The 12,868-nt window shown below is 46.5% G+C and overlaps 1 protein-coding gene across 2 annotated transcripts in view; it reads left to right on the forward strand.

Annotated features, from left to right (window-relative positions):
• Positions 1–12,868, forward strand: part of SCNN1A (sodium channel epithelial 1 subunit alpha) — a 32,396-nt gene that overhangs the window by 16,076 nt on the left and 3,452 nt on the right. For both annotated transcript variants that reach the window (XM_035097205.2, XM_060269158.1), the window contains 8 exons: positions 5,121–5,221; positions 6,335–6,498; positions 7,465–7,563; positions 7,736–7,853; positions 7,989–8,067; positions 9,784–9,841; positions 11,094–11,149; positions 12,312–12,387. In XM_035097205.2, the coding sequence (XP_034953096.2) occupies positions 5,121–5,221; positions 6,335–6,498; positions 7,465–7,563; positions 7,736–7,853; positions 7,989–8,067; positions 9,784–9,841; positions 11,094–11,149; positions 12,312–12,387 (751 nt within the window). The remainder of the gene's footprint in view (positions 1–5,120; positions 5,222–6,334; positions 6,499–7,464; positions 7,564–7,735; positions 7,854–7,988; positions 8,068–9,783; positions 9,842–11,093; positions 11,150–12,311; positions 12,388–12,868) is intronic.

The following is a 12,868-nucleotide window of genomic DNA, read 5'->3' on the forward strand; positions in this document are numbered from 1 at the left end:
CCTCGGTTTACGAATTTTCGGTTTACGAACGCCGCGGACCCATCTGGAACGGATTAATTCACTTTCCATTACTTTCAATGGGAAAGTTCGCTTCAGTTTATGAACGCTTCAGTTTATGAACAGACTTCCGGAACCAATTGTGTTCATAAACAGAGGTATCACTGTAATAAAAATGGCTTGCAAAAATGTGTACATTGATCAGAACTGTCTACAAAAATGTGTTTTCATTAGGAGCAGGGCCGGGGCGGGGGAGTGCTAGAGTCCTGTCTAGTCCAGTTGCGTGGGATCAATTCCAATCTGTTACCTCTGAGGATGTTGACAGGCTGCCTTGACCCTTGCCCATCCTGGCTTATAAAAGCTAGCCGGGAACGGTTAGGCGATGGGCTTCGCGGGTTGATGAATGCTTCTCTCTGTGAGGTAGCCTTCCCAGACCCGCTGAAAGAGGCGGTTATTAAACCACTTCTTAAAAAACCATCTTTAGATGCGGCCAATATGGCCAACTATCGCCCAGTCTCAAATCTTCCATTCTTGGGCAAGATGATTGAGCGAGTGGTTGCTGAACAACTCCAGACACGCCTGGAAGAAGCGGACCATTTGGATCCTTTCCAGTCGGGATTCAGGCCTCATCATGGGACTGAAACTGCCTTGGTCACACTGGTTGATGATCTTTGGTGGGCTAGGGACAAAGGTGAGAGTTGTTCTGCTGGATCTCTCAGCGGCTTTTGACACCATCGACCATAACATCCTTCTGGACCGTCTAGAGGGGTTGGGAGCTGGGGGCACTGTCATACAGTGGTTCCGCTCCTTCCTCCTGTTCCGCATTCAGAAAGTGGTGGTGGGGGATGAGTGTTCGGACCCCAGGGGTCTCACTTGTGGGGTGCCTCAGGGTTCTGTCCTCTCCCCCATGCTTTTTAACATCTATATGCAGCCGCTGGGAGAGATCATCAGGGGGTTTGGGCTGGGTGTTCAACAGTATGCGGATGATACCCAGCTCTACCTCTCTTTCAAATCAGAGCCAGTGAAGGCGGTGAAGGTCCTGTGTGAGTGCCTGGAGGCGGTTGGAGGATGGATGGCGGCTAACAGATTGAGGTTGAATCCTGACAAGACAGAAGTACTGTTTGTGGGGGACAGGAGGCGGGCAGGTGTGGAGGACTCCCTGGTCCTGAATAGGGTAACTGTGCCCCTGAAGGACCAGGTGCGCAGCCTGGGAGTCATTCTGGACTCACAGCTGTCCATGGAGGCGCAGGTCAATTCTGTGTCCAGGGCAGCTGTCTAGTAGCTCCATCTGGTACGCAGGCTGAGACCCTACCTGCCTGCAGACTGTGTCGCCAGAGTGGTGCAGAGTGGTTATCTCCCGCTTGGACTACTGCAATGCGCTCTACGTGGGGCTACCTTTGAAGGTGACCCGGAAACTACAACTAATCCAGAATGCGGCAGCTAGACTGGTGACTGGGAGCGGCCACCAAGACCACATAACACCGGTCTTGAAAGATCAACATTGGCTCCCAGTATGTTTCCGAGCACAGTTCAAAGTGTTGGTGCTGACCTTTAAAGCCCTAAATGGCCTCGGTCCAGTATACCTGAAGGAGCGTCTCCACCCCAATCATTCTGCCCGGACACTGAGGTCCAGTGCCGAGGGCCTTCTGGCGGTTCCCTCGTTGCGAGAAGCCAAGTTGCAGGGAACCAGGCAGAGGGCCTTCTCGGTGGTGGCGCCCGCCCTGTGGAACGCCCTCCCATCAGATGTCAAAGAAAAAAACAGCTACCAGATTTTTAGAAGACACCTGAAGGCAGCCCTGTTTAGGGAGGCTTTTAATGTTTAATAGATTATTTTATTTCATTTTTCTGTTGTAAGCCGCCCAGAGTGGCTGGGAAAACCAGCCAGATGGGCGGGATATAAATATTATTATTATTATTATTATTATTATTATTATTATTATTGGAACATTTGAGGGCTTGTTCACACTTCCATGCATGGGTTTGAGAGATTTTTCATTTGCCCCACCGCTTTCCCTAGGAAACCCCGAGGATGACCACTGAGTCATAACAAACAATGATCGGGTTTTCTGCGGATGAACATTTGTTCCAATTAAACAGTAACAGTGTGTTTCCTCAGCGAAAACAGTGGGACAAAAGAAAAACTTTGACTCATGTCTAGAAAGTACAGGACAAGCAGAAGTTTGGACGAGCCCTGAGTGCCCTCCCAACCCTATTTTTCCCAGTATCTCTGTGTATTTGGAAACATGTTTTTGCTGTGAAACCTTCTCGTTCCACTCAAATGTGACATTTGAATGAAAAGCAGTCCCACCTTTGCAAAATCCTGCCTGGCAGCTTGGCAACCCCAGTTAAGGACTATTACAAGTTATGTCCAGGCAGCATACCTGCCAAGTTGCTGTCAGAGAAATAAGGGACCGGGCGGAAATAGCAGACTGGAAGTAGCGCTGCCGCCATTTTGGAACTGGGTGGAGCATGCTCAGAAGTGACTTTTGATGCTGCTTTGCCCAGTTCCAAAATGGCCGCCGTGCCAGAAGTCGCACTGCAGCCATTTTGGAACTGGGCAAAGCAGCATCAAAAGTCGCTTCTGAGCATGCTCCGCCCAGTTCCAAAATGGCCGCCACGCCACAATAAACCGGGAAAAAACAAAAAAGATCAATTTTTTCAGCTAGGAACAGCTGGAAAAACGGGGATTTCCCGGGGAAAACGGGAGACTTGGCAGCTATGCCAGGCAGGGTGCCAACTTGAATAAAATATTGGGGGGTCCAAATGGTCATTTGACTGGATTACCTGGGGAGCCTGGCCAGTCTTTTGTAATGATAAATACTTAGTTCCAGAGCCAGGACAGAGGCTCACACCGTATCTTAAATGTGCCCTTAAGACAGGATTTGTGAGAAAAGAGACAATGGGGAGGTTTCCCACTTTGACCTTGCAGAGAAATATCTGAGGTCAATTTGTTTAGGACTTTTTTTTTCTGTGGGGTTTCAGACATGTGGTTTATATATACAGTTATGAACATTTATCTTTTATACCTAAGACCTTAAAATTCTTATAACACAGCCATGTCAACAAATATCCCCACTCCCTGCCAAGAAGGAGGTTAACGGCACCCAAATGTTGTGGGGAGTTCACTTCTTCCATTGGAAGGTGTCCACATGATTCATTTGACACCCCTTTCCATGTGATGCTGAGGGAGCCCTGCTCTGCCTGTTACCCACCAAGCCAAATACAGCCCGCTGGCCATGTGTATACCCCCCCTCTCTGCTGCCAGATTCTTGGCCACCAGCCCCCTTGCCCCTGTTTTCCCCCCCAGTGCACCACAAGCAGCAAAACAAGGAAGTGTATCAATTTCCCAGTGGGCTGCATTTGGCTTGGTGATAAGGGAGTACATGAATCAGGCCTTCCGTGACCACAGGGGTTAGTTACACTGGTTAGATTCCCATCTCTAGAACAAAAATACCATTTTTCCAGTGCAGCCAAGCCTCAGTTGTTTGGGTCTAGCTGGCAGGCTGACAAACCACCATTAGTTCCAGCAATTGTTTGCAGTACTTTGTCAACTCACCTTACTCTGACCTTCCTTTCTCAACTTGCCCCCCCCCTCCAAACCCACCTGCCGCTGACAGCAGGCTTCTTCACAAGTGCGCTGAATGCCGTTTATTCTTGTTTAAATTTGCAATATGTTTAAGCCTTGCTGGTTTGCTTCTGGGGCCGCAGACACTATTTATGGTGTAGACACAGCTTGTGCGTGGGTCATGCCCACAACTTTCACACATCCGTTGAATTAGAAAGTGCTTGATCTTCTCTGAGAAGGCTGATAAGTGCACCAAAGCTCCCCAGAGAAATTTTCAAACCCTGAAATTTGGGGTCCCCTCCAAACTGGTGCCAAAGTTTTGTAGGATTTTGTAGCACGAACCATGTTTGATTTTTTTGATGTTAACTACGAACCCCCGTTTGGTGTCTCAATTAATCAGTGGGGTGCCCTCTGCAAAACAAGGGGTTCACGCTACAAAACCCTACAAAACGGGGCTAATACCCCGGAGGACAGGATCACACTTCAAAATGACCTTAACAGATTAGACAACTGGGCCAAAGCAAACAAGATGAATTTTAACAAGGAGAAATGAGGGCACCAAGACAATGCCAAGGTGGCATCTCCGTGGTTGGCAGCAGCCGTGCACTGCATGGAACCAGTCCGCCAACCCAACTTGTTCCGTAGTGAAATACGTTGACTGTGCCCAGGCTGCTCAAGTGGTGTGTTAAAATTGCAAGGCCCATTAGAGTTGTTGCCGCTCTAATCATTCACAACTAATTATCTCTACACTGTTCCGCTTGTGTGACTTTTATACTTAACTTTAGATATATGTTAATGGCACAATAATTCGATTTATGTTATTCTCCATGCACTGTCCCTGTGCATTTATATACTAGACTTTACATTGAGCTCTAAATACTAATGTGCCACCGTACTGTTTTACTGGCAAATTAAAGTTATCAACAAAGGCATGTTGGTTTGGCTTCATTGGCATATAGTGGTATGCTTAATACCAACCGCTAGGTAGGTAGGTAGGTAGGTAGGTAGGTAGGTAGTTTGTATGGCATTCTTGGGGGGTATTGGTCCAATCTTGACCCCAGGATTGGACCAATAGTTTTTGTTTTTTTTCCCTATTGGCAGAATGTCAAACCAGCACAAAACCTTCCATCTTAAGACAGGCAAGCTGCAAAACTTGGGACTTCCACCATGACAGAAACTTCTTTTCCTCTCTTCCATTTTTAAAACAGGGGATTGATACCTAGGGCTGAGTTCTCATGCTGGCTTTTTTGCTATTGTGTTTATTTGGCCCCCCAGTGCAGAAATTGTGCTACTGTTGATGTTTGTTCATTTCTAATGGGCCAACGGAGTGGCCTGCCTTTTTCACTTTTGTTGAACTGAATTGTCTTTCTGGACAACTCAGTTGGTTAGAGCGTGGTGCTGATAACGCCAAGGTTGCAGGTTCCATCCCTGTGTGGGACAGCTGCATATTCCTGCATTGCAGGGGGTTGGACTTGATGATCCTCGGGATCCCTTCCAACTCTTCAGTTCTACAATTCTTCCATTGTTGACCTGGACACTTTGTGTTTCTTCTTCTCAGGAACTACACTCATTTCCATCACCCAATTTATGGAAACTGCTACACGTTCAATGACAACAGCAGCACACTCTGGATGTCCTCCCTGCCTGGGATCAATAATGGTGAGCAGGTGCTTGGAAGGTGGTGATGGATGTCGGAAGAGGCAACTTGAGCTATATCCTCATTCCCCTTTCTAAGCTGGCACCACATTCATCTCTTTCCTGAAATAATTGATTTTTCTTCCCATCTCCTGCAGCCACCACTTTCTGCCTTTCTTTTGCCCTGTTTTCTTTCCTTTCTTTCTTTCTTTTGCACTTTTGTGTGCTTCTTTTCTTTCTTTCTTTTTGGATAATACTTTTTATTCGGTTTTACAAGTTAAAGTTTACATTCAAAGTCATAAGTAATAAAAAGGTAAATAGACAAAGATTCACACAAATCTCTGGACTTCCCCCCTCACCCTTCCCTGGGTTCCATCCCTAGTCCTTTTCCGCTGCATATTTTAAGTTACTCCAACTTTTTAAGTGTCCCATTTATTCCTAGTTATTTTTACACTACAAGTGTTATCCAAATTTTGCTTAAGAGTTCAATTGTTTCCAAGGTAAATTATGAATTTCCTCTAGTCTTTGTTGAAATTCTGGTGTTCCTGGCTTCTGATTTTTCCCAGTCGTTTTCGCCATCTCCACATAGTCGATCAGTTTGGTCTACCGTTCCTCTCTTGTGGGAACTTAATAATAATAATAATAATAATAATAATAATAATTTATTTATACCCCGTCCTCCCCAGTCAAGACTCAGGGCAGTTGACATCAATAAAATTATAATAAAACGTAAAAGAAAGAAAAACAATTAATTAAGATTCGAGTTAAAATACAGTTTAAAATTTTAAATGCAGCCTCGTTTTAAAGTAGCCCATAAATCGAAACTATAAGGGGAGAAGACATAGGGGTCAGACAGAGTCCAACCCAAAGGCCAGGCAAAACAGCTCCGTCTTGCAGGCCCTGCGGAAAGATGTCAAATCCCGCAGGGCCCTGGTCTCCTGTGATAGAGCATTACACCAAGTCGGGGCTGGTACTGAAAAGGCCCTGGCCCTAATTGAGACCAACCTAAGCATCTTATGGCTCGGGATCTCCAAAGTGTTATTATTTGTGTTATTATCTTCTTTCCATCTCTCTTTTGCCCTGTTTTCACCTCTGTGCTTGACTGCCGTTGGCCTTCCCTGCCCTCTGTCTCCACAGGTCTCTCTCTAGTTGTCCGCACAGAGCAGAATGACTTTATCCCACTTCTATCCACTGTGACGGGAGCCCGAGTGATGGTGCACGGTCAGAAGGAACCGGCCTTCATGGATGACGGGGGCTTTAATGTGCGCCCCGGCGTTGAAACCTCCATCAGTATGAGAAAGGTGAGGTCAGAAGTAAGATATGAGACCTGGTTTCAGTGTGCAGAATTGTGAGGGAATGAGGGGGAAGCACGTGACTCCTGTCATTGGATTCAGTCACAGGTTACAAAAAGAAAATATAAACAAATGTGGGTTAAAGGTAAAGGTAAGGGGACCCCTGACCATTAGGTCCAGTCGCGGACGACTCTGGGGTTGCAGCGCTCATCTCGCTTTATTGGCCAAGGGAGCCGGCATACAGCTTCCACGTCATGTGGCCAGCATGACTAAGCTGCTTCTGGCAAACCAGAGCAGCACATGGAAACGCCACTTACCTTCCCACCGGAGCAGTACCTATCTACTTGCACTTCGTGCTTTTGAACTGCTAGGTTGGCAGGAGCTGGGACCGAACAATGGGAGCTCACCATACCTGCCAAGTTCCTGCCAGAAAAATAAGGGATCGGACCGGAAGTAGCAGACCGGAAGTAGCGCTGTCGCCATTTTGGAACTGGGCGGAGCATGCTCAGAAGTGACTTTTGATGCTGCTCTGCCCAGTTCCAAAATGGCTGCCGCGCTGGAAGTTGCACGGCAGCCATTTTGGAAATGGGCAGAGCAGCATCAAAAGCCGCTTCTGAGCATGCTCCGCCCAGTTCCAAAATGGCCGCCGCACCAGAATAAACCGGGAAAAACAAAGAAATCCGTTTTTTCAGCTGGGAACAGCTGGAAAAACGGGGGTTTCCTGGGGAATACAGGAGACTTGGCAGCTATGGAGCTCACCCCATTGCGGGGATTCGAACCGCCGACCTTCTGATCAGCAAGCCCTAGGCTCTGTGGTTTAACCCACAGCGCCACCCGCGTCCCAAAGTAAATGTGGGTTACTTTCCCATAAAACTAGAAATAGAGAGAGGAGCTGATTTGGCCAGAGAAACAGCTGCAAATCAAAGAGAAGGAATGCAACTGTGTTGATCTGACATATTGTGAATTAACTGTCAGGAAACAACAAACCGTCTTGGAGGCACCTACAGCGATTGCACAGAAAACGGCAGCGATGTGCCCGTGAAGATCCTCTACCAATCCCGTTATACTGAGCAGGTATCTACATTTGACTCACCCGCTAATCCTTGCCCTGTAATTGGCACCAGGCCAACCCTGTTATGATTACGATCCTTATTTTGATTTGCATTACATGCCTATCCCCGTAGGTTTCCCAGGGTCTTGCTAACGCTGCCCTGGGTGGTGACAATTCTCCTTTTACTTCGCCTAGGTCTGCATTCGTTCCTGTTTTCAGAATAGCATGGTGGACCGGTGTGGTTGTGGCCATTTCTTCTACCCCTTGCCCACCGGAGCAGTTTACTGTGACTACAACAAGCATCCCGCCTGGGGTAAGTGGAGACAAAAGGTGGGGGGGGAGAAACCCACAATCTCACCTGTTTCATATCCAAGGTGCAAGGTGCTCCTGTCCTATGCACGCAGCTCACACAATTACTTTATCGACTGTCCCTCTGTCTCTGGACTAGGTTATTGTTATTACAAACTCCAGGCTGAATTCAAAACAGGCACCCTGGGATGTTTCGCCAAATGCCGGAAACCTTGCAAGTAAGTCAGCTTCAAAACCTGTGCAGTTGCATTCCTGGGCCTGGTCAAATTCCACAGAGCTTGCTGGGCAATAAAAAAAATATTCAGTAAAATGGAGCGGAACAGGATTTTTGTTTTTTGTGGGTTTTTTGTACCCAACTTATCATTCCATGCTGGTTTCCCAAACTCGGGCCTCTCAGCCCCAGGCTTTCTTCAGAAACCCGGTAATGCTGGGTTCTTCCATTGCCTCTTTCCTCCAGCTGATGTCCCGCCTGATGTCAGTGGAGTAGCATAGCGGGGGGGGGGACAGGACAGGGGACACCCGGTGCTGCCGCAATACAGCTGCACACTTCCGTCGCTGGGCTCCCTTGAAAACGGCTTCTCCATACAAACCAGAAAGTGACCCAATGGAACAACTCTTCTTTTCTTATCTCTGTGGCTCCAAACTCCTGGGTGACATGGATGCCACTAGACCACTGAATCTGCATGCATACTCTATCCATTTCCCTCCCTTCCAATGTGGCCCCAGGCACTGGCAACCCACGCTATGCCACTGCCTGATGTGCCACAGGTGGCCTAGCTCGGCGTATGACATAGCTGAGCCATGCAGGCTGGGCCTGGTTCAGAATGGTACCAACAGAAGAGCAGCATTATAAAAAACTTGCACCCTTATGGCATACCCCTCAAGTACCTTGATTTTTCCAGAATTGGGGAAGCCATCACGCTTTCTGACTTTGAATCAGGACATCCCAATTCCAAGGCTTTGTTCCACCAGCAGCAGCAGCCATCACAGTGTTGCCCCAGTAGCGAATTCTGCCTCTCTGCCCCTTGCAACATGGCAGCTGCCTCCGGGCTTGGTGGCGTGCCTTGATGATGTCATTTGCCAGGGTGCTGCAGAGTGCCAGAGGCAGAGAGACAGGCTGGGGTGTGTGGAGAGAGGCATGGGCTTAAAAGAGCTGCAGTGCAGATTGGAGCCAGCAGTGGCAGTTGGTGAGTCTTGAGTGACCAGCAGGATGGGGACAAGGGTAGGGGGAAAGGGGAAGAAGACTGGAGCCCAGCGCTAGGGTCCTACCCGGAAATGTGTGAAGTAATGAAGAGGGGGCACAAGCGCTTCTGAGCATGCATCAAGTATTTCCGCACATGCCCCAACAGCCAGAAACACCTTGCATTCCTCAGATGAAAATGTCCCGATTTTCATCTGAGGAATTTTGGGAGGTTATGTTACAATCCTTGATACCCACGAACATGGGATGCATACCTGCCAAGTTCGGGACGTAAAGATCCGGGATCGGCAGCGCGCGCATGACCGGAAGTTGCGTGACGCAACTTCCGGTGGCGCTTCGCCCTTCTATGGGCACCAGAAAATGGCGGCGCCAGCGCTGGAAGACGCTTCCGCGCATGACCGGAAACACGTAAAAGCGACTTCCGGCGCCGCCATTTTCTGATGCCCATAGAAGGGCAAATCGCCACCGGAAGTCGCGTCACGCAACTTCCGGTCATGCGCGGAAGCATTTTCTGGTGCCCATAGAAGGGCAAAGCGGCACCAGAAAAATGGCCGCCGGGCAGAAGCCGATTTAAGGGACAATACCGGGATTTTTCACTAAACGGGAGACCGCCGGGAAACGGTAAGAAAAAAGGGGTTTTCCCGGCGGAAACGGGATACTTGGCAGCTATGGGGATGTGAATAAGGTCCCCTGGCAATGTGCCTCTAAACTTCTCGTATGCTTTTCTCTTTAGGGTGACAGAATACCAGTTGGCAGCTGGATATTCACGATGGCCTTCTGCTGTCTCTGAGGTAAGCAGATGATTTCCTGCTTCCATGCATACGCGCATGCACACCTAAGAACTGCCATGGGGCAGCTACATGTTTTGCAGAAATGCCATAGCTGCCAAGTCTCCCGTATTCCCCTGGAAACCCCCGTTTTTCTAGCTGTCCCCAGCTGAAAAAACGATTTTTTTTTTGTTTTTTCCTGGTTTATTCTGGCGCGGCGGCCATTTTGGAACTGGGCGGAGCATGCTCAGAAGCGACTTTTGATGCAGCTCTGCCCAGTTCCAAAATGGCTGCAGTGCGACTTCTGGTGCAGCGGCCATTTTGGAACTGGGCAAAGCAGCATCAAACGTTGCTTCTGAGCATGCTCTGCCCAGTTCCAAAATGGCGGCAGCACTACTTCCGGTCTGCTACTTCCGGTCAGGTCCCTTATTTCTCCCACAGGAACTTGGCAGGTATGAGAAATGCATGTACGAAGCGTGCTTTTTTTAAAGAAAAGAAAAGAAGAACCAATTCAGAAGGAACAAAATAAAACAATTCCTTCCAGTAGCACCTTAGAGACCAACTAAGTTTGTCATTGGTATGAGCCAGCCCAACACGGCTACCTACCTATAACATTTCAGAAGGCTTCAGCCTTTCCCTGCAGCAGGGAGTCCAAAAGTATGTTTCTATCAAACTCACTTTTTGAGGATACTGGGGTGGGGGGTTGGCAGCCCCGTGGGGCAGGCTACCAGAAACAGTGGAAACAGAAAATCAGAAAGAGAAGAACTTTAAGGAGGAATGGGGGGAAATTACTACGTATTTAAGAGAACACTGTAAACAACTAAAAACTTTGGCAGGATTTGAGTAACGCTTGTAATGTATTAAAAAACTAAGGTGCAAATGGATGATTAAGAAACATAGAGAAAATAAGTGAAGCAGTTGAAAAAAGTTTGATAGTGGTAACCATGGAAGGGCGGAAGGAAGTCAAAGGATTCAGGGAATCCTAAATGTTGATGTTGATGTTTAATGTTTGAATTTGAATTTAAATTTGCAATGTAAAACTCAATTAAAAGAAAGAGGAAACAGTGTCGGGGAGGGGGAGACTAAGTCGTCGTCGTCCCCCCACTGCTTTGCTATAAATTCCCCACCCCCAGGTGGATTCTTTTCTTGTTGGGGTTCAGTTACATGTATTTGTGTGTTTCTGGGCTGCCTATAATGATTTCGTTTCTATTTTATTTATTTATTTATTTATTTATTTATTTATTTATTTATTTATTTATTTTGCAAATGGTTTCAGGCCTGGGTGTTCCACATGCTGTCACGGCAAAACAAGTACAACATCACATCCAAGAGGTAAGAGCGCCACCTGCAGTCAGAATAGAAAATCAGCACCGGAGATGCAAAGGTCGATGAAAAATGGGGGAGAAACAATGAGGGTCACAGGATGCTAAGCTATATTGAGAGGGGAGAGTGTGGTGAATTCTAGGATCAAGGAAGAAATTGCTTAGGGACAGGGCTTAGACTAGATTGCAGAAATTAAATGTATGCTTTCTGAAACTATGGAGATTAATTGGACGGGGGACCATGTGTTGAGATTCCTGAACAGCAGAGGCGAGCTCCAGGGTCCCTTCGAACTCTACAATTATATGATTCTGATTTCTGGTACAAGAAGCAATTTAGTAATCCATTCCTCTACATAATGTTAGAGACTCAAGGAGGCTTACAGATACAGGTGAAACTCGGAAAATGAGAATATTGTCGAAAAGTGCATTTATTTCAGTAATGCTACTTTTTGTTTGTTTGTTTGTTTGTTTGTTTGTTTGTTTTACAAATGTTTTATTTTGGAAATTCCACAGTAATAAAACAAATAGTTACAATAATACAAAAATAAACAAAAATAAAGATCTCTATTACATTTCATTAATTACATTCCATTTATAATTGAGCCGCCTAACGACAAATAATTACAATTACAACAAATAAAGGCTTGACATATCTTGCTTTGCATGTCATGCATCTATCTCATATATTGGTTTCACCTTTTAAATTGCGTTACTGATATAAATGCACTTTTCGACAATATTCTCATTTTCCGAGTTTCTTTCAATAAGAACAGCTGAAAACACAAACACACACTATTTTAAAAATATACACTCCAACAAGTCCTGTTTATCAGCAACCACAAGTTGCTGACTGCCCTAGACAGACAGTTTGCGGGTTTCAGGAGGTGAAGTAGGAAATTATAGTTTCTGAACAGATGCTCACACTGTTTTTAAACATTTGGCATGTTATGGGGCAGCTTAATTCGAGTTTCTGAGATAAAGTTCAGAGAAATGCTGTGGATGGGGGTTTGTGAATTGGGAAGGAGTGGGCGTTTTGCGAGAGATGTAGGTTATAATCCTATCGCCACTTACCTGGCAATAAGCCCCACTGCACTGAATAGGATGAATACTCATTTATAGGACTGTGCTGCAGGATATTGATTGAGCCAGAACTTTCCCTTTTTTATTGCCAGGAATGGAATTGCCAAAGTGAATATATTTTTTGAGGAGTGGAATTATAAAAGCAACGGGGAGTCTCCTGCTTTCACGGTATGTACGGTATTCCCTTTGTTGTCACATACAGTATTGCCAACTGCTCCCCCTACCACCGTACCACCATTCGTGACACCAAAAAGCCATCATCCTTTAAACGTACAAGCTTGTCCAGGTGGTCAGTTCCTGGAAATAAAAAATATGCCAGTTGTTGTTCATTGCCTGGGACTCTAGCTACCTTCTTCCAAATAAGTGCTTCTGTTTCAGGTACATTGCACTTCCCTAGTTCTTTAAAAAAAAACACCAATGTCATTATTGTTGGTGGGGAAATGTGGCTCTCTGCCCCAAGGAGCAACATGACTGCATTCTGCACCACTTTTTGGAATGTACTATAGTTAGAATGTCATGGGCAAATGCTAGAATAATGCCCATCCCTTGGCATCGATGAATTACTTTATTTGTTTGCCACCTTCCCTACCGTGCTCAAGGCAGCTTACAGCATATGAAAAATTGTGTAACAACAAACATGCCCAAAGTA

Source organism: Zootoca vivipara, chromosome 16 (assembly GCF_963506605.1).
Source record: "Zootoca vivipara chromosome 16, rZooViv1.1, whole genome shotgun sequence".
NCBI lineage: Eukaryota > Metazoa > Chordata > Lepidosauria > Squamata > Lacertidae > Zootoca > Zootoca vivipara.